Below are 18,111 nucleotides of genomic sequence, written 5' to 3'. Positions count from 1 at the left end.
AACTAAAATTATTTATTCGATATGTTTTTAAAACCATTCCAAATAGTCAAAGTAATTTTCTTAGAATTTACTGGGGTATAAGAGTTTCAGTTTCAAGAATGCCCTCTATGTTTGGTATTTTTAAACGGTTACGTTGGGGTCACACTTTTGTTTTGTTTTGCTTGCAACAAGACTTTTTAAATTGGAATTGCAGCATGGCCGAAGAACCCGAGGAACCCGGAAAGGTGGGCATTACATAAACCTATTGGTCAAGGATTGCCAAGAAAAGCCGTAACCCACATTTATCCCCGCAGAGCTTCGTTATCTTTGGCCGAGATGTGGCGCAAATTCCGTGCTTTCGTAACAGTTTTCTCTACGGAATCGGCGGCGGAATCGGAATCGGTTTGCTAACCTTTCTGGGGACCTCGCGAACCCATCTGTCCACCCACGTGGGATTCGGATCCTTTTTCTGCGGCACCATCGCCTACTGGATGTCCTGCAGGTGGGTGGACTTAATTTGGACTAATCCCTGTGGTTATATTTAATAATATATGTACTTTAATCCCACAGATATCAGTGGTCCGCGAGGAGATTCGAGCAGCAGCAACTTCGGGAGGCGATGCGACGACAAGCCCTATATGAGGGCACCGAAGTCGAGCGGGATTTAGATCTTAAGTCGGCGTAGCATAAGTCAGTTCCGGACCAATTTCACCATTTCGATTCTTGTGTTTGTGCTCGGGTACCAAATAATTCAGGTATTTTTAAACCCCTATTGTTGTAAATTACCTTTTGTTACTGAACAGCTTTATAATAGCTATATATATACATTGTAAGTAAAGTCTTACCTTGAAGTAATTAATGACTTGACGTGTTTTATTGTTAAAAAAGAAATTAATTAAAGAATTCTAGTCAAGTCCTACGTTTCACAAAACCTTTTTTAATTGAATTGCGCCTTTTATTTAAATGTTCTTGAAAATCGGATTTAAAACCAACTTATTTCCTTCTTCTTAAAATTAAATAATATGGTTTTCTTTGGCAAGTTTATTAACTGATAAAAGATTTAAATATCGTAGTGCTTTCACGTGGTGATGCTTAAAAAGGTTGAGCAATTTACCACTTTTTTTTTGCAAGACGTCATTCAATATAGTTTACTACCAAGTTAAGTTTTTAATTACTTAGACTGCTGCAAAAAATGTCTTATAGAAAGGTTTTTTTAAGAGATTTTGAGTAATTTTAAATGTAATAGTATCTAATATTAGTTTTGCTCTTTCGTTACTGACTGATAGGGTATCTAAATGGTAGCTACTTTCAGCTGAGATGGTACTTATACTATTTTAAGATACCTATTTATAGATATATAGATATTATTTTGATGATTGTCATTGATAATATGTAAAGTGTAGACCTCTTAAGCTGTCGTGTATCTTTAGCACGACAAGATAATGAAAGTCATGGATAGGATGAGTGATGGTAAATAAAGTGTAATCCGACATTTTTCCCATCTATCTGACTATTGGGGTCTGTAATGAGTGGGGCTGCTCCCTTGTGAGATGATAGATGTTAGAAACCCCGCCTCGAGACCCACAGTTTGTTTGTTTTTACACACATGCGATCCTGCATTTCGTCTGGCAGTCAGCCTTATCTCATAAAAGTCAGCGTTTGGATGGAAAGCTCGGTCGTTGGCACATTCATTACGTTTTCGTTAACGGCGCGAGGCGGTTGTGTTTTTTATTCAACGAGCGCATGAGGTTCTCGGTTCTCTAATTTAAAAAACTTGTTTTCGTTTTGCATTCAAAGAACGAACCGTCCATATATGTAAACGATACGTAATTGCAGGCTCGCACTTTATATAGGCATTGGTACCGAGAGATACAACAGATACAACGATGTCAGGCAATCAAACGAACTCGATTTTGGTGTTTTTTGTGAATGGAAAAAAGGTACTTTAAGATACTTGGATCCGTTGCGTGTTTTTGGTGTCGATTAAATTTAGACTGCAGTACTGTGCTATCCCCATATCGATTTTCTCTATTGTTTTATTGTCTTAATTGCGTTTAACTGGCACATCATGGAATTTGACTTCATGTTCAATTGATTGTCGAATACGTAGAAAATATATGGTTCTTATTGAGCATACAGTGCCTGATAACAATTGACCCCTAAGTAGAGCAGCGATGTTTGCTGGTGGCCCCTTATCACCTTATCAACATCGTGCATTTGCCAATCGAATGGGAGCAGTTTCACACGGAAAGGGAATGTGGGTCTGCGTAATAGCCAGGCCTTCTAATCCACAAATTCCGTCTGGCTCTACAATGTTTGCATTGTGGCACACAATAAAGTATACCCAGTTGGATTATCTAGATAAAGCCGGCCATATTTACCAACTGGTGTTGGAAAAGTGCAATTAAAGTTCTTAGATTTACGCCCACAGCTTGGGCCCAAGTGGTATGCCAATAAATAACCTGTTGCTCGTGGGGCCGGCATTTGATAGTGATAGATAGTGGCCTTTATTAACTCAGGGCTGGCCGATTAATGAAAATGTTAACAGCAAATACTTAAATTAAAATATCGTAATGTTCTGTTAAAATCGTTTTGGGAAATATGAAATAAGATATCTTTTTAAAAGACAATTCAGAAGAAATATTTAGTGTGATCAGAGTATTACTTTTAAAAATAATAAGAGTTTTTGATGTTGATTTTTTATATACAAAGTATTTATGTTTCTATGACTTGAAAAGCTGGTTTAAAATTTCATTATCATTGCATTTTTAAAAATACATAAATGGAAACAAGAAAAACTTTATATTTTTCCCCCTTTTTGTTAATCAAATAAAGTTTGACATTATCTTAGATAGAAGCAATATTATTAGGATTAGATAGATAGATAGGTAATTTTCCACGGAATGCCTTTTAAAGGAAAATTTTATTTAAACAACCAATTTTTGTATGCATTCCAGGTAACCGAAGTGAGTCCGGATCCGGAATGCACGCTGCTCACATATTTGCGGGAAAAGCTGCGGCTGTGTGGCACCAAATTGGGATGTGCGGAGGGCGGATGTGGCGCCTGCACCGTGATGGTGTCCCGCCTGGACCGGCGAGCCAGTAAAATCCGTCACCTGGCGGTCAACGCCTGTCTGACTCCGCTTTGTGCCATGCACGGGTGTGCGGTGACCACGGTGGAGGGCATTGGGAGCACCAAGACCCGATTGCATCCGGTGCAGGAGCGTCTGGCCAAGGCACACGGATCCCAGTGCGGCTTCTGTACTCCGGGCATCGTGATGTCCATGTACGCTCTCCTCCGGAACGCAGAACAACCCTCTATGCGGGATTTGGAGGTTGCCTTCCAGGGAAACCTCTGCCGCTGCACTGGCTATCGACCCATTCTCGAGGGCTACAAGACCTTCACCAAGGAGTTTGCCTGCGGCATGGGTGAGAAGTGTTGCAAGGTGAATGGCAAAGGATGTGGCCCCGATCCGGATACCGATGACAAGCTCTTTGAGCGCAGCGAGTTCCAGCCTCTGGATCCCAGCCAGGAACCCATCTTCCCACCGGAACTTCAATTGAGTGACGCCTTCGACTCGCAGAGCTTGGTCTTCAGTTCGGAGTGGGTGACCTGGTATCGTCCCACCGATCTGCAGGAGCTGCTCCAACTAAAGGCCCAGCATCCGGCTGCCAAGCTGGTCGTGGGCAACACGGAAGTGGGCGTTGAGATCAAGTTCAAGCACTTCCTGTACCCGCACCTCATCAATCCCACTCAGGTGAAGGATCTGCTGGAGATCAGGGAGTCCCAGGATGGCATCTATTTTGGTGCCGCTGTTAGTTTGATGGAGATTGATGCTCTGCTCCGGCAGAGAATCGAAGAGTTGCCGGAATCGGAGTCCAGATTGTTCCAATGCACCGTTGACATGCTCCACTACTTTGCCGGAAAGCAGATCCGTAATGTCGCCTGCCTGGGTGGTAACATCATGACCGGCAGTCCCATTTCCGATATGAATCCCGTGCTCTCGGCAGCTGGAGCCCAACTGGACGTGGCCAGTTTTGTGAATGGCAAGATTCAAAGGAGGACAGTCCACATGGGAACTGGGTTTTTCACCGGCTACCGAAGAAATGTCATTGAAGCCCATGAGGTTCTGCTGGGCATCCACTTCAGGAGGACCACTCCGGATCAGTATATCGTTGCCTTCAAGCAGGCCAGGAGAAGAGATGATGACATTGCCATTGTAAATGCCGCCGTAAATGTTCGCTTCCAGGAGAAATCCAATATAGTTGAGGAGATTTCTATGGCCTTTGGTGGAATGGCTCCCACCACAGTCCTGGCTCCCAAAACATCCCAACTGATGGCTGGTCAGGAGTGGAATCACCAACTGGTGGAGAGAGTGGCGGAGAGCTTGTGCACGGAGTTGCCCTTGGCTGCCTCTGCTCCTGGTGGCATGATCGCCTATCGTCGGGCTTTGGTGGTGAGCCTGTTCTTCAAGGCCTACCTGGCCATCACTCTGAAGTTGAGCAAGTCGGGGATAATATCCTCCGATGCCCTGCCACCCGAAGAGCGAAGTGGTGCAGAGACATTCCATACCCCAGTTCTGAAAAGTGCCCAGCTCTTTGAGCGTGTCTGCAGTGAGCAACCCACCTGCGATCCCATAGGAAGACCACAAGTCCATGCAGCTGCCCTGAAACAGGCCACCGGAGAGGCGATCTACACAGATGATATTCCCCGCATGGATGGGGAAGTCTACTTGGCCTTTGTCCTGAGCACAAAGCCACGTGCCAAAATCACCAAACTGGATGCCAGTGAAGCGTTGGCCTTAGACGGAGTCCATCAGTTCTTTTCCTACAAGGATCTAACCGAGCATGAGAACGAAGTGGGTCCCGTTTTCCATGATGAGCACGTCTTTGCCGCCGGCGAAGTTCATTGCTATGGTCAGATTGTTGGCGCCATAGCTGCGGACAACAAGGCATTGGCCCAAAGAGCCTCGCGGCTGGTGAAAGTGGAGTACCAGGAGCTGAGCCCGGTTATTGTGACCATCGAACAGGCCATCGAGCACAAGTCCTACTTCCCGGACTACCCGCGATTCGTGACCAAGGGCAATGTGGAGGAGGCCCTGGCCCAGGCGGATCACACTTACGAGGGCACCTGCAGGATGGGTGGACAGGAGCACTTCTATCTGGAGACTCATGCGGCATTGGCAGTTCCTCGCGACAGCGATGAGTTGGAGCTCTTCTGCTCTACACAGCATCCTTCGGAGGTGCAGAAACTGGTGGCCCATGTCACCACACTTCCTGCCCACCGCGTCGTTTGTCGAGCCAAGCGTTTGGGCGGAGGTTTCGGTGGCAAGGAGTCGCGGGGCATTTGCGTAGCCCTTCCGGTGGCCTTGGCCGCCTACCGGATGGGTCGTCCTGTGCGCTGCATGTTGGATCGGGATGAGGACATGCTCATCACCGGCACCCGCCACCCTTTCCTCTTTAAATACAAGGTGGGCTTCACCAAGGAGGGTCTAATCACTGCCTGCGACATAGAGTGCTACAACAACGCTGGATGGTCCATGGATCTGTCCTTTTCGGTAAGTTATACTTCAATTCTTACAGTAATATTATAATAAAATATTTAAAATATAAATAACAACATTATAAATAGGTTTGAGGAAATTTGTAAAAGATAACTGGTTTACACGTGACTTGCATATTTTTGTTAGCAAGATCACAAAAGACTGTTATTTCAATACCCACCTGTGTACCATCCATAGAACATCTGCTAAGTGAGTCTACATTCTTAAATTCTTGGAAAAAGAGAAAAGAAAGATACCATCTGAGGGCTCTGGTTATATAAAAAATTAATAAACTTGTATATATCTGAATCTTAAAGAAATTGATACTAGATCATCAAACAAATTCATCTGAGTGGTGTGAATTCTGAATTTCTTAAGAAAACATTGAAAGAATGCTTCCAACCAAAGGTTCTGGTTATATAAAGAGTTTTCTAAACTAGCCTAATATATCTATCTTTTCAGGTTCTGGAGCGCGCGATGTACCACTTTGAGAACTGCTACCGTATTCCCAACGTGCGAGTGGGTGGATGGGTGTGCAAGACGAACCTGCCTTCGAATACGGCCTTCCGAGGCTTTGGAGGTCCTCAGGGCATGTACGCCGGAGAGCACATCATCCGGGATGTGGCCCGAATAGTGGGTCGTGATGTGGTGGATGTGATGCGCTTGAATTTCTACAAAACAGGCGACTACACACACTACCATCAGCAGCTGGAGCACTTTCCCATCGAGCGATGTTTGGAGGATTGCCTCAAGCAGTCGAGGTACGAGGAAAAGCGCTTGGAGATCGCTCGATTTAATCGGGAGAATCGCTGGAGGAAGCGTGGAATGGCCGTGGTGCCCACGAAATATGGCATTGCCTTCGGTGTCATGCATTTGAATCAGGCTGGTTCCCTGATTAACATTTATGGAGATGGATCAGTCCTATTGTCCCATGGAGGCGTTGAGATTGGACAAGGTCTAAATACCAAGATGATTCAGTGCGCCGCCAGGGCTTTGGGTATTCCTCCGGAACTGATTCACATCTCGGAGACGGCCACGGATAAAGTACCAAATACCTCTCCCACGGCGGCGAGTGTGGGATCCGATCTTAATGGGATGGCCGTGCTGGATGCCTGTGAGAAGCTCAACAAGCGACTGGCGCCCATCAAGGAGGCCCTGCCCGGTGGCACCTGGAAGGAGTGGATAAACAAGGCGTACTTCGATCGGGTCAGTCTCTCGGCCACTGGCTTCTACGCCATGCCGGGAATTGGCTATCATCCCGAGACGAATCCCAATGCCCGGACCTATAGCTATTATACCAATGGCGTCGGCGTCAGTGTGGTGGAGATCGATTGCCTGACTGGCGACCATCAGGTGCTCAGCACTGACATCGTCATGGATATCGGTTCCAGTCTCAATCCGGCCATAGATATTGGTCAGATCGAGGGCGCCTTCATGCAGGGCTATGGACTTTTTACCCTAGAGGAGCTTATGTATTCTCCACAGGGCATGCTGTACTCCAGAGGACCAGGCATGTATAAGCTGCCAGGATTTGCGGACATCCCCGGAGAGTTTAATGTCAGTCTGCTGACCGGTGCACCTAATCCTCGAGCTGTCTACTCCTCCAAGGTAAGATATGTAGCCCGTGAAGAATTTAACCATGGAATATATCTCTAATTTCTTGATTTTTTTTTATCAGGCGGTAGGGGAACCCCCGCTCTTCATAGGATCATCAGCGTTCTTTGCCATCAAGGAGGCCATTGCAGCTGCTCGTGAGGATCAGGGGCTGAGTAGAGACTTCCCCCTGGAGGCGCCTTCCACCTCGGCTCGCATTCGCATCGCCTGTCAGGATAAATTCACCAATTTGGTAGGTGTTCCCCTAGACAAGACATAAATGGAGAGATCTATTAATTGTCATTTCTTATCTTTTCAGCTTGATTTACCCGAGGCAGGAACTTTCACTCCATGGAACATTGTGCCTTAGAAATTGTTTTCATAGTTGTTTTTAACTGTATATTTGGTTTTGTACATATTTAAGTCAAATAAATGTTTGAATATAAAGGATATACATAAAACCCTTGATTTAAAAATAAACCTTATGTATACTTATTATTATTGTCAGTTTAATTGTTATTAAACCTAAATGTTTAAAAAAAAATTTCAAAAAACTAAACGTTGGTTCTGGTTATATAATTGGTCATCATATGATATCAATGTAGTTTCTGTGAACTCATGATGGTGTATATCAAAGGCTCTTATTCACTAGTTATTTTAAGCAAATCCTCTTGATAGAAGACGGCAAATAGAAGCCGTTTCTGAGTGGGTCTCAGGTTATTTGAGAAGGGATTTTCGTGAGCATCTCATTCGGTGATCGTAAGCCGAGGAGCGTAGACATCAGAGATGAGGTCGCTAAATTGCTTGCTCTTTAAGATCGTGTTCATTTTAGCATCGTCATTTGTTTCGGCCGATTATTATTACAATGGTTATGAGCAGAGAACGCCTTGGAATGGAGAAGTTTCGATTGATGACTACGGAAATTGCCATGCCCACGATCGTCCTTTGGTTGGAAGATGTATGAGTTACGAGGATTGCATCAGTGCCATGCGATCCTTACCCCGAGTGACGCCCTTACTTTGCCCCTCCTTGTGGCCCGTTCAACTGGTATGTTGTCCCCTTGGCGGACATGTGAATCAGGAACCCTTGGTCTCAAGGAGTAAAGAAGGTGTGTATGGCATATATTGTGTATCCAGAAGTGTAGAGATCATCTCTTTTGACAGCCTGTTCGGATGCCTATCCAAGAGATCATTATAAGCGCCGTCGACGTCGTCGAAATTCTGATCCTAATGAAGAACAAGTGGAAGTAGTTGAGCCCATTATCCAAAAGCGCAAACAGATTGAAGATTTCCTGGCTGGTGGGAGATCCACCCTGGATAACGAGCATCCTTATATGGTAAGTCTTTACAAATATAAGGAAATATAACTATGGAATTTTTATTTGAAATGGTATTGTAAAGTAAGGATGATAAATCTTTAGGTATTATTTTAATCTAAATTTAATAAAACGAAGTTTGAGCATATAAAATAAGAGTGTGGCCTTCCTTTTTCTTCTTTTATTTTCTTTGACTATGAATTCCAAATTTTAATCAATAGAAGACGAATAAATAGTTTTTTAGAACTATTGCTTTTAAATGTATCTTAAAATATCCTAGACAAATGAAAAACATTAAGATCAATACTTTTAATTTATTTGAATAGCCCTCTAATTTCATTTTATTGACTTACAGTGTGCCCTCGGTTGGCCATCTTGCACGAATAGATTGATTCATTCGGACGGCTCAGGCCAGCGGAGATATTCGTTCAACTGTGGCTGCGTCTTGATTGCGCCACGGTTCGCCATAACGGCAGCCCACTGTGCCGAACTCGGCGGGTGAGCAACGAAAATACAACAAATACTCGAAATGCTAATGGGTTTGCTTCTTCAAAACGAACAGGGAACGCCCGTCGGTGGCGTTGATTGGTGGCGTTGAGCTGAACAGCGATCGCGGGCAGCTGATTCAAATCAAGCGGATTATCAAACACCCGGACTTCGATGAGGATACTTTGGTCAACGATTTGGCGGTGGTCAAATTAACCAAGAGATCCTACAATCCAGTGGCCTGCCTGTGGAACGAGAAAACCCTGCCCGAAAGCCCGCTAACTGCCCTGGGCTATGGACAAACCAAGTTCGGTTAGTATTTCAAATTATTAAATAAACAATTTATTATTATTAAATATTTAACAGCTGGCCCACAATCCAACGATCTGCTGCAAATAAAGCTTCACCACTTGAACGTTCAACAATGCCAGAGACATTTGCAAAACGATGACAAATTAGTTAATGGCTTGGGACCGGGACAACTATGCGCCAAGGATTACTCCGGCAAAATGGACACTTGTCAGGTGAGTCAATATAGACAATATATCAATCATATCGATTGCAAAGTGAAAACAGGAAAGGACCCGTATACTGATCAACTCGTTTTATATTTTCTTTATCGGTATTATCAATATAATATATTTTTTTTGGTTAAACATCTTTTACTTCAGGGAGATTCTGGAGGACCTTTGCTGCTCCACCAACAAGAGCGGAATCACCACGATAGGATTCCTTATGTGGTTGGAATAACTTCCTTTGGAGGTGCCTGTGCCACTGGAGAGCCCGGTGTTTATGTGAGAATAGTCCACTACATTCAGTGGATAGAGCAACAGGTGTGGGAATGAGTCAAAAATACATATGGGTTCCAATTTAACATTTTCTAAATTATAAAATGTATTTATAGAAACTTATTAAATTCGTGCCGCTTATAATAACTTACTTGGTGTTTTTTTATTCACTAATTTAAAATGTGTGTAAAATAAATAAAATATTTTTAAAGTTACGGAAAGTATAGTTAATAAGTTAAATTCATAATATATGGTATCAGTGCTGCTTGAAGGCAATCTTCTCGATCCAATCCAAGTAGCTGTACAGCCTGGTGTAAACACCAGGGGCATTGGGAGCGGCACAGAATTTGCCAAAGGAGGTGATGCCCACCACAAAGGCCACGCAGTTGTATTCCGGCAGGACGGCATGCAGTGGTCCACCGGAGTCACCCTGGCAGGTGTCCCTGCCGCCGGGCAGATATCCCGCACAGAATTGACCCTCGATGATGCCCCTGGGCAGACGGCGCTCCTTGCGGTAGATTTGCTTGCAACTCATCTGGGGAATCACGTCCAGCTCCACCTGACGCAGGACATTCGACTTGGCGCCCAGGAACTCGGTGCGTCCCCAGCCGGCGGCCACAACGGTGGGTATCTGGAGCTCCGGCAGTTGCCACAGACAGGCGGGACGCACTTGCTCCGACAGCCTGGCCCTTCGGGTCAACTTGAGCAGTGCAATGTCATGGTAATAGGCCGATGATCTGTACTTGGGATGCAGCACGATGATCAGGATCTTTATGTCCTGCTGGGCAGAGCTGGTCACGTTCAACTGGCGGGCACCCAATCGAACCATGTCCGGTGGCTTGCTGGGGGATCAAAAATGCACATTGATTTAGTTCCGCCTTCAAGGATCCTGCAACTTACCTACCCGAGGTGGCACAATGGGCGGCTGTCAGGACATACAGCTCGCTAACCAGGGCACCGCCACAGCCCCACTTTATGTCCACGTCCTTGGAGCCACTGCCACTGCCCTGTGTCCATCCCAAAGCCGCCATGTGGGGGAATAGTCCGTGTCGGGTGGGGGTTCCACCCACTATTAAAGGAACGCTGGGCACGCACTGCTTCCCGGAGAAAGTGCGTCCGGTATCGGCCAATTGGAGTCTCCTAGTGGCAGCATTGTATTCCTGGCATTCTGCGAAAGATTATTCCATTTTGAAAATTATAGATTCAACCCTTAACAATGTACTCACTGGTGACACTAATTCGCTGAGCCAGGACATGTTTATCCGCCAAAGGACAACAGATGACCGGAACATTGTTCCGATGGGTGCAGATGTCGATGCGGGTGCCATGCACACGATATTCCCGGATGACGTGGAGGCACTGATAGGCCAGGATGCAGTAGCCACTTCGGCCATCGAAGCTCCGGCGGCAGAAGGCACCCTCGGGAAGTCCTTCGGAAACCGCGGTCCTTACCTCCCCATCGTCGCCGAACTTCAGGTAACTCTCTTCCTCTTCCGTTTCCAGGGCATCTTCATCTTCAGCAGTTGATTGATCTCCCCAAACTTCGGGGATTGTGTACTTGGTGGTCTGGTAATTGATTATTTCAAGGGCATCGAGAGCTGTTGAAAATGATATAGGGGAATTCAATAATATGTAAAGTATTTATCACTTACCCTCAATTTGCTGAGTTTGCAGGAGCACATGCAGGCACGTCAATTGAAGATGTACGATTAGGAACCAAAGTATTATCATTCTATTGTGAGTTTTTGAGGTTTCATTATTTACTTCTTAGCACACGTTCTGATTAAAGAGCTGCAGTAAATGTAATTTTAAATGAAAATGTTGAAATCATTAAAATTAGTTAAGAAAATATCAAGAAAATCAAACACAATTTTCAGAAGATTGTCGTCTACCCTTAGTTCTATATATTGATCTAAGCAGTTTAAACACTTCATTGATTGTTGATCTTATAGCTGAAATGCGTTAAATCGTCTGCCACCACTGTGTCAAATCAAACTCTTGTGTGTCTGTGTGTATTTTTTTTTGCTTAATGTATTTTTATTAATTAATGCGGGCGCTCAATTATAAATTCGGCTGAATTTCAATAAAACTGTTTGCCTGCGCTGCTGTGTTTCTTTTCGCGTATGGTAGATTGGAAGATCCCAGTCGGATTAAATCGGTCAATCGAGCAAGACCTATACAGATGGCGGATTCGAAGCGACTTTGTGTTTATATAGCAATTTGTGTGCTGTCTGGCGGATTTCAAGTGAAGGGACAGTGGGAATTTCCTAATCAGCCTACGGATCCGAACCAAAATCCCAATCCAGAGCCGGATCCAACCAGGTGGGACTTCAACAACTACAATAGCAACGGTTACAACGGTCAGTGGTCGCCGGGTTACTCTAACAACTACGGATATTATAGACCGCCACCGCCACCACCTCCTCCTCCGCCCTGTGGACGGCCACCACCGGGACCTCCGCCACCGGGTCCACCTCCTCCGGGGCCGCCACCCGGTTGCCCTGAAGGTCCGCCACCACGCCCGCCACCTCGTCACGGGGAAAATGGCCCCAGACGATGGCAACCCCGTCGTCCGCCGCCCAATCATCATATGAACTTCCACAACATCTTCCTAAACATGGAGCGTAAGGTGGACGAGGAGAACTTCAACAAGACCGCGGAGACGGAGGATTTGCATGATGACTTCAATGGGCGATCCATTGTGGCACCTGGACAGTACCCACACATGGTTAGTATTTGCAATCCAAACAAAAATCAAATATCAACACAAAAACCCAAAAATAAATACAATAAAAATCGCACGAAACCGGAATGGGGGAAACGCCAAAGTACCGCCGTTCACAACAAAAATACGACTAAAAACCGATCGCTGACTTGCGAATCGAAGCCCTAAACCATATGATAACAGTTATTGGGTCTAGCTAATCCTCTCTTCATCGATCTCGATCTCAGGCCGCTCTGGGATTCCGGAATGAGAACCAGGAGATCGACTACAAGTGCGGAGGCAGCCTTATCAGTGAGAACTTTGTGCTCACCGCCGCTCACTGTCTTACTACTCACGGGTAAGCTTTCCAGTTTGCTCGGAACTTGGTGGGCTCTCTTGGGTCATTTGAGTGTTTTCACCTCAGAGAATATACCTCTAATAGAGGTCCTCTATACTAATCTATAGTAAAAAGATAGTATTATAGTATTTTTATTTTTATTTCAATCTTAAAATATTCAAACCAATATTAAATATAAATAAATTTGGAATAGGTGACAAAGCAGAGTTTTGGAAGAGTACATTACAAAGAGAGCACTTGATTCCATTAGTTTTAAAAAATATATTTAGTGTCTCGATTAATTCCCTACAGAACCGCTCCCGATGTGGTAAAAATCGGAGACATTAAGCTAAAGGAATGGGAGAACGACGTGGCCCCTCAAAGACGACGGGTTAAGAAAATTTATCTGCACCCGCTGTACAACTCGACTCTTAACTACCATGACATCGGACTTATCGAATTGAACAGACCTGTGGAGTACACCTGGTTTGTGAAGCCCGCCCGGTTGTGGCCTAAAAATGAGATACCCTACGGCAAGCTGCACACCATGGGATATGGATCGACAGGATTCGCCCAGCCGCAGACCAACATCCTCACGGAACTCGATCTGTCGGTGGTGCCAATTGATCAGTGCAATACCAGTCTGCCCGCCGATGAAAGTACTCCCCAGGGAATACTCACGAGTCAGATTTGCGCCCATGACTATGAGAAAAATAGGGATACTTGTCAGGTGAGTGTTAGTAATATCAGTGGGGTAGAAATAAAGTTTTTAAAAGACCAATCATTATGTATCTAATTAGATGGTTGTTATTTAATACTTCAAGTTTACATTTACAATATTGTCCAGAATACAAAATTGAAATATTTCAAATGAATAAAAGTACTTGTTTAAGATTGTAACCCATCTCTTAAACCTTTTACAGGGCGATTCCGGAGGACCACTTCAATTGAACTTGGAGCGACGAAGACGCCGGCACAGAAGCCGCAGGCATTATCGCTACTACCTCGTGGGAATCACATCTTATGGAGCCTATTGTCGCAGTGAATTCCCCGGTAACTAAGTTTGACTTATAAAATATTTTTAAATTAATTTATAACCTCGTTAATCTTTCAGGTGTTTACACGCGCGTTTCTTCATATATCGACTGGATAGCATCTATAGTGTGGCCCACTTACTATAGCGAGTTTACTAATCAATAAATGTAGTCAGTAATAAAATTGTGCAATCAGAAAGCTATGAGTTGGATATAATTTTGTTTTTTTTAAGCTTCCTAGTAAGGTGTCTTTACAAAGGTGACTTGGCTTAAAACGGTTTTTGTTATTTTCATATGGTTGCTAGGTGCAGCGTTATACAAAAATGATTTATTTGGTCAATAAATTTGTCTTCGAATAGAAATAAGTTTAAAATGGTCGGAAAAAGCAAAAAGAAAAGGAATAGCAAGGATTCTACATCCAGTAATGCCGGAAGTGGTGAAGGTGAGGAGAAAAAAAAGAAAGAAGGCGGTAAAAAGAAAGGGGGCGTGGGAAAGTCCATAGGCTGTGACATTTTCAATGATGCTGCCATGGAAAATGCATACTATGTGTGCCATAATGTGCAGGTGAGTAATTTTACAGATTTTATTTTATTTATTTTTAACTAATTCAATTTTTTAGGACGTTCTTAAATCAAGAGGATTTGCCTGGCCAGATGGGCAAAAAAAGAAAAAGAAGGGAAAGCGCTAAGAGAGATAGTATAAAATAAATGTACTTTAGTAAAGTATCCCTTACTTTACAAAATTTTTGTTTTCTGTAATAAATTCTTTAAATTAAATCATATGTTTTTTATAAATATTTAAGCTGATATTGAAAGTAAAAGTTCAATGTGCTTCCCCCTTGGCCTGCATAAATGAGTGCGTACGTGTTCATATTTATTTTTATGAAACCAAAACAAGACATCATCGATCAAAAACAAAAAATTCCAATAAACGCAGCCTGCCCAAAGTTAAACGTCAGTGGCAAATATTTCTAGAGCAAACGTCACAATCTCCAAAGTACGAACACATTTTCCGAATTCGGCGTGTGAATATTATAGAGAAGCAAAATTGTAATCGTTTCGTAAAATGTGCGAGGCCTGCACCATATAAACAGGAGCAACAATCGCGTTTTTTCAGTCTAAAATCGGCATTACCAGCTGCAGCATCTTAAGGAGTGGAGATTTAAGATCTCAATATATAAATATAGAAATAATGGTTAAGATACCGGCTATAGGAATTGATTTGGGGACCACCTACTCCTGCGTGGGAGTTTGGCAGAACAGCAAGGTGGAGATCATAGCCAATGACCAGGGAAACCGCACCACGCCCTCATATGTGGCATTCAACGATACGGAGCGCCTTATTGGCGATGCGGCCAAGAACCAGGTGAGTCAGGGTCCCCATTGTGATTGTCCAAATACGTCGATTGTAGAGCACAATTATGGCCAGGTGCAAATTGCCGTCCGCAGTTATGTGTTGCGAGTGATTTGATTGGAATTGTATACAAAAATAAATACTAGAGTTGGGAAAAATTTTGGTGGCTGGTCGGTCGCCTTATAAAATAAAATATAAGAAATTACTTATAAAATGAAGAAATTACTTTATAATTATATAGATTGCCTATGATTAAAATATACGTTTATTTTGTGTTTTTTTATGCTTAAACTTAAACTATATAATCTTCAAATCATTTTTTTTTAACTTACCTTTGACTATTTATAAAGTTGAGATATGAATCTTATAAGTACATTCAAACCTGAATTTGCATATGAATTATATAATTATGTAAATTCTTAAATATTTTTAATGTTCCTTACGCTTTTTTTTTAATAAGAACTGATATATTAATTACTATTTCACTAGGAGACACGTGTCCTTTTATAAACAATTATATATATTTGCACCCCAAGACTATAATTTGAAATTTATAAATTCGTAAACATGATTTAAAACTTGGTGCTATATGAGGAGCATGAAAATACATTTTGCTTATCATAATATCTTATTTTTCCAGGTCGCCATGAATGCTAAGAACACGGTGTTTGATGCCAAGCGTCTGATTGGTCGCAAATTCGACGACAAAAAGATCCAGGAGGACCTGAAGCTGTGGCCCTTTAAGGTGATCAGTGAGGGCGGTAAGCCCAAGATCGAGGTGGAGTTCAAGGGTGAACGCAAACGATTCGCTCCCGAGGAAGTCAGTTCCATGGTGCTGACCAAGATGCGCGAAATCGCTGAGGTGTACTTGGGTGGCAAGGTGAAGGACGCCGTGATTACAGTGCCAGCCTATTTCAACGATAGCCAGCGTCAGGCGACCAAGGACGCGGGTTCCATTGCGGGGCTGAATGTGCTGAGGATCATCAATGAACCCACTGCGGCTGCCTTGGCCTACGGATTGGATAAGAACCTCAAGGGGGAGCGCAATGTCCTGATTTTCGACCTGGGTGGCGGCACCTTCGATGTCTCCATACTGACCATTGATGAGGGCTCCCTGTTCGAGGTGAAATCCACAGCTGGAGACACCCATTTGGGTGGTGAGGACTTTGACAACCGACTGGTGAACCATTTTGCAGAGGAGTTCAAGCGGAAACACAAGTCGGATATCAAGGGAAATGCCAGGGCTTTGCGACGTCTGAGGACGGCTTGTGAGAGGGCGAAAAGGACTTTATCCTCCAGCACGGAGGCATCCTTGGAGATTGATGCCCTGCACGAGGGCATTGACTTCTACTCGAAGATATCCAGGGCTCGTTTCGAGGAGCTCAACATGGATCTCTTCCGCTCCACAATGCAGCCCGTGGAACGGGCCCTCAGCGATGCCAAGATGGACAAGAAGGCCATCCACGATGTGGTCCTGGTGGGTGGTTCCACGCGCATCCCAAAAATCCAGAAACTGCTGCAGGATCTGTTCGGTGGCAAGCAGCTGAATCTGTCTATAAATCCAGATGAGGCTGTGGCCTATGGAGCCGCCGTTCAGGCAGCCATTCTCACCGGCGTAGGCAGCTCCCAGATCCAGGATCTCCTCCTGGTGGACGTGGCTCCACTCTCCCTGGGCATCGAAACCGCTGGAGGTGTGATGACCAAGTTGGTGGAACGAAATGCTAGGATTCCCTGCAAGCAGCAGCAGACCTTCACCACCTACAGTGACAACCAGAATGCGGTGACCATTCAGGTTTACGAGGGAGAGCGGGCCATGACCAAGGATAATAACCTTTTGGGGACATTTAATCTCACTGGGATTCCACCGGCACCCCGTGGAGTGCCCCAGATCGAGGTGGCCTTCGATTTGAATGCTGACGGCATCCTCAACGTGAATGCCAAGGATAATAGCACTGGGAGGACCGAGAAGATCACCATTACCAACGATAAGGGTAGGCTTTCCAAGGCGGAGATCGATCGCATGCTCTCGGAGGCGGAGAAGTACAAGGTGGAGGACGATCGTCAGAGGGAACGGGTTCAGTCCCGGAACAACCTCGAGGGATATATCTACAGCTGTCGCCAGGCCGTCGATGAGGCCCCATCCGGTGTCCTCTCCGAGTCGGATCGCTCAAAGGTGCGCGAGAAGTGCAACTCCGAGGCAACCTGGCTTGATAAGAACTCTCTGGCCGAGAAGGAGGAGTTCGAGCATCATCTCCAGGACTGCCAGCGCATCTGCAGTCCCATTATGTCGAAACTCCATGCCGGACCCAAGGGCAAACAATCGTCGTCGGCTGGAAAGGGTTCTCATCCCACCGTAGAGGAGGTGGACTAGTTCCTGTACTAACTTGTTCAGCTATTGAAAATGTATTATTTAATACCTTATTTCTTAAAAATAAATTGAAGTGCCCTTGTCGTGTTTTGGGTCTCTATTTCATTTTATTGTCCGAGTTATAAAAGATAATTATTGAAAATATATGCTAAAAACATTCTTAAAAATTCTAGGCACATCTTTAAAAAACGAACATCTCGTAATTTTGTCTTAAGTACTGTCTAATCTGATATGTAATACCCAATACTTACATTCAAATGATCATTTAAAAATTAGAGCAATAACTGAGGATGTCGTGAGGTGTCTTAAAGACAATATTTTTGAAAACTGCTGGTATCAGATAAAATTTAATCTATAAAGTCTGGAAAATGTAAAATTTGTTTATCTGATCTTAATCGATACACATTGCTCTATATTCCGTCTACATTGGGAGTCGCTTTTTTCATAAAGATGTAAAATGTATATCTTTTTTGTCCAAAACTCTGATGCCAACGGTTAAATAGCTTTATCGTGAACAGCACCACAGCACTAGTGAGTCCAATCGATTTTCCGTGTACTTAAAATAAATGGTTTTCTATTTTCCAACAGCAGTGCAAACATCAGTAGGCGGA

At 44.1% G+C, this 18,111-nt stretch overlaps 7 protein-coding genes across 15 annotated transcripts; 6 read left to right on the top strand and 1 right to left on the bottom strand.

Moving 5' to 3' along the window:
• The first annotated feature begins 119 nt into the window (after nt 1-119).
• On the top strand, nt 120-841 carry LOC119556382 (cytochrome c oxidase assembly protein COX20, mitochondrial). Its single transcript, XM_037868560.1, has 3 exons — nt 120-224; nt 294-481; nt 550-841. Exons 1-3 carry the CDS (start codon nt 195-197, stop codon nt 662-664), a joined length of 333 nt encoding a protein of 110 aa, XP_037724488.1. The 5' UTR covers nt 120-194; the 3' UTR covers nt 665-841.
• On the top strand, nt 602-7,565 carry LOC119556335 (xanthine dehydrogenase). Of its 2 annotated transcripts, none has more exons than XM_037868439.1 (5): nt 602-734; nt 2,937-5,537; nt 5,985-7,130; nt 7,201-7,368; nt 7,435-7,565. In XM_037868439.1, the coding sequence occupies exons 2-5, from the start codon at nt 3,054-3,056 to the stop codon at nt 7,483-7,485; spliced, it is 3,849 nt and encodes a 1,282-aa protein (XP_037724367.1). In that variant the 5' UTR covers nt 602-734; nt 2,937-3,053; the 3' UTR covers nt 7,486-7,565. The 2 variants fall into 2 exon arrangements, with proteins under 2 accessions (XP_037724367.1, XP_037724357.1); XM_037868429.1 differs by lacking the exon at nt 602-734 and adding an exon at nt 1,673-1,919.
• Nucleotides 7,566-7,901: 336 nt separating this feature from the next.
• On the top strand, nt 7,902-9,855 carry LOC119552067 (serine protease snake). The gene is made up of 6 exons (XM_037861837.1): nt 7,902-8,223; nt 8,279-8,451; nt 8,786-8,928; nt 8,993-9,228; nt 9,283-9,440; nt 9,588-9,855. Exons 1-6 carry the CDS (start codon nt 7,902-7,904, stop codon nt 9,759-9,761), a joined length of 1,206 nt encoding a protein of 401 aa, XP_037717765.1. The 3' UTR covers nt 9,762-9,855.
• A 13-nt stretch (nt 9,856-9,868) lies between these two features.
• LOC119556354 (serine protease snake) lies at nt 9,869-12,547 on the bottom strand. 7 transcript variants are annotated; one of them, XM_037868509.1, is made up of 5 exons: nt 12,512-12,547; nt 11,357-11,495; nt 10,931-11,270; nt 10,605-10,872; nt 9,869-10,546 (listed from the first exon to the last, which is right to left on the bottom strand). In XM_037868509.1, exons 2-5 carry the CDS (start codon nt 11,384-11,386, stop codon nt 9,961-9,963), a joined length of 1,224 nt encoding a protein of 407 aa, XP_037724437.1. In that variant the 5' UTR covers nt 11,387-11,495; nt 12,512-12,547; the 3' UTR covers nt 9,869-9,960. The 7 variants fall into 7 exon arrangements, with proteins under 7 accessions (XP_037724437.1, XP_037724448.1, XP_037724404.1 ...); XM_037868520.1 differs by having other exon boundaries at nt 12,493-12,532; XM_037868476.1 differs by having other exon boundaries at nt 9,870-10,546; nt 10,931-11,302.
• On the top strand, nt 11,860-13,988 carry LOC119556369 (serine protease snake). 2 transcript variants are annotated; one of them, XM_037868547.1, is made up of 6 exons: nt 11,860-12,026; nt 12,108-12,432; nt 12,657-12,766; nt 13,058-13,475; nt 13,669-13,798; nt 13,860-13,988. In XM_037868547.1, exons 1-6 carry the CDS (start codon nt 11,887-11,889, stop codon nt 13,943-13,945), a joined length of 1,209 nt encoding a protein of 402 aa, XP_037724475.1. In that variant the 5' UTR covers nt 11,860-11,886; the 3' UTR covers nt 13,946-13,988. The 2 variants fall into 2 exon arrangements, with proteins under 2 accessions (XP_037724475.1, XP_037724467.1); XM_037868539.1 differs by having other exon boundaries at nt 11,860-12,432.
• A 55-nt stretch (nt 13,989-14,043) lies between these two features.
• Nucleotides 14,044-14,467, top strand: LOC119556393 (small lysine-rich protein 1). The gene is made up of 2 exons (XM_037868572.1): nt 14,044-14,343; nt 14,399-14,467. Exons 1-2 carry the CDS (start codon nt 14,152-14,154, stop codon nt 14,465-14,467), a joined length of 261 nt encoding a protein of 86 aa, XP_037724500.1. The 5' UTR covers nt 14,044-14,151.
• A 273-nt stretch (nt 14,468-14,740) lies between these two features.
• LOC119556345 (heat shock 70 kDa protein cognate 2) lies at nt 14,741-17,610 on the top strand. The gene is made up of 2 exons (XM_037868451.1): nt 14,741-15,144; nt 15,773-17,610. Exons 1-2 carry the CDS (start codon nt 14,971-14,973, stop codon nt 17,501-17,503), a joined length of 1,905 nt encoding a protein of 634 aa, XP_037724379.1. The 5' UTR covers nt 14,741-14,970; the 3' UTR covers nt 17,504-17,610.
• Nucleotides 17,611-18,111: the final 501 nt, after the last annotated feature.

Source organism: Drosophila subpulchrella, chromosome 3R (genome assembly GCF_014743375.2).
Source record: "Drosophila subpulchrella strain 33 F10 #4 breed RU33 chromosome 3R, RU_Dsub_v1.1 Primary Assembly, whole genome shotgun sequence".
In the NCBI taxonomy this organism is placed as follows: domain Eukaryota; kingdom Metazoa; phylum Arthropoda; class Insecta; order Diptera; family Drosophilidae; genus Drosophila; species Drosophila subpulchrella.
This window is presented reverse-complemented; position numbering and strand designations above follow the sequence as displayed.

Bases quoted from the DNA above. Each gene is read 5' to 3' on its own strand.
- LOC119556382 (XM_037868560.1), top strand. From the start codon at position 195: ATGGCCGAAGAACCCGAGGAACCCGGAAAG. The intron at 225-293 runs GTGGGCATTACA...TTATCCCCGCAG, and splicing joins AACCCGAGGAACCCGGAAAG to AGCTTCGTTATCTTTGGCCG. The intron at 482-549 runs GTGGGTGGACTT...TTAATCCCACAG, and splicing joins GCCTACTGGATGTCCTGCAG to ATATCAGTGGTCCGCGAGGA.
- LOC119556335 (XM_037868429.1), top strand. From the start codon at position 1,866: ATGTCAGGCAATCAAACGAACTCGATTTTGGTGTTTTTTGTGAATGGA. The intron at 1,920-2,936 runs GTACTTTAAGAT...TATGCATTCCAG, and splicing joins TTTTTGTGAATGGAAAAAAG to GTAACCGAAGTGAGTCCGGA. The intron at 7,369-7,434 runs GTAGGTGTTCCC...TTATCTTTTCAG, and splicing joins AGGATAAATTCACCAATTTG to CTTGATTTACCCGAGGCAGG.
- LOC119552067 (XM_037861837.1), top strand. From the start codon at position 7,902: ATGAGGTCGCTAAATTGCTTGCTCTTTAAGATCGTGTTCATTTTAGCA. The intron at 8,224-8,278 runs GTGTGTATGGCA...CTCTTTTGACAG, and splicing joins GGTCTCAAGGAGTAAAGAAG to CCTGTTCGGATGCCTATCCA. The intron at 9,229-9,282 runs GTTAGTATTTCA...AATATTTAACAG, and splicing joins CTATGGACAAACCAAGTTCG to CTGGCCCACAATCCAACGAT.
- LOC119556354 (XM_037868476.1), bottom strand. From the start codon at position 11,435: ATGATAATACTTTGGTTCCTAATCGTACATCTTCAATTGACGTGCCTG. The intron at 11,303-11,356 runs GTAAGTGATAAA...CATTTTCAACAG, and splicing joins GCAAACTCAGCAAATTGAGG to CTCTCGATGCCCTTGAAATA. The intron at 10,547-10,604 runs GTAAGTTGCAGG...TTGATCCCCCAG, and splicing joins CATTGTGCCACCTCGGGTAG to CAAGCCACCGGACATGGTTC.
- LOC119556369 (XM_037868539.1), top strand. From the start codon at position 11,887: ATGGCGGATTCGAAGCGACTTTGTGTTTATATAGCAATTTGTGTGCTG. The intron at 12,767-13,057 runs GTAAGCTTTCCA...AATTCCCTACAG, and splicing joins CACTGTCTTACTACTCACGG to AACCGCTCCCGATGTGGTAA. The intron at 13,476-13,668 runs GTGAGTGTTAGT...AACCTTTTACAG, and splicing joins AAAATAGGGATACTTGTCAG to GGCGATTCCGGAGGACCACT.
- LOC119556393 (XM_037868572.1), top strand. From the start codon at position 14,152: ATGGTCGGAAAAAGCAAAAAGAAAAGGAATAGCAAGGATTCTACATCC. The intron at 14,344-14,398 runs GTGAGTAATTTT...TCAATTTTTTAG, and splicing joins ATGTGTGCCATAATGTGCAG to GACGTTCTTAAATCAAGAGG.
- LOC119556345 (XM_037868451.1), top strand. From the start codon at position 14,971: ATGGTTAAGATACCGGCTATAGGAATTGATTTGGGGACCACCTACTCC. The intron at 15,145-15,772 runs GTGAGTCAGGGT...TTATTTTTCCAG, and splicing joins GCGATGCGGCCAAGAACCAG to GTCGCCATGAATGCTAAGAA.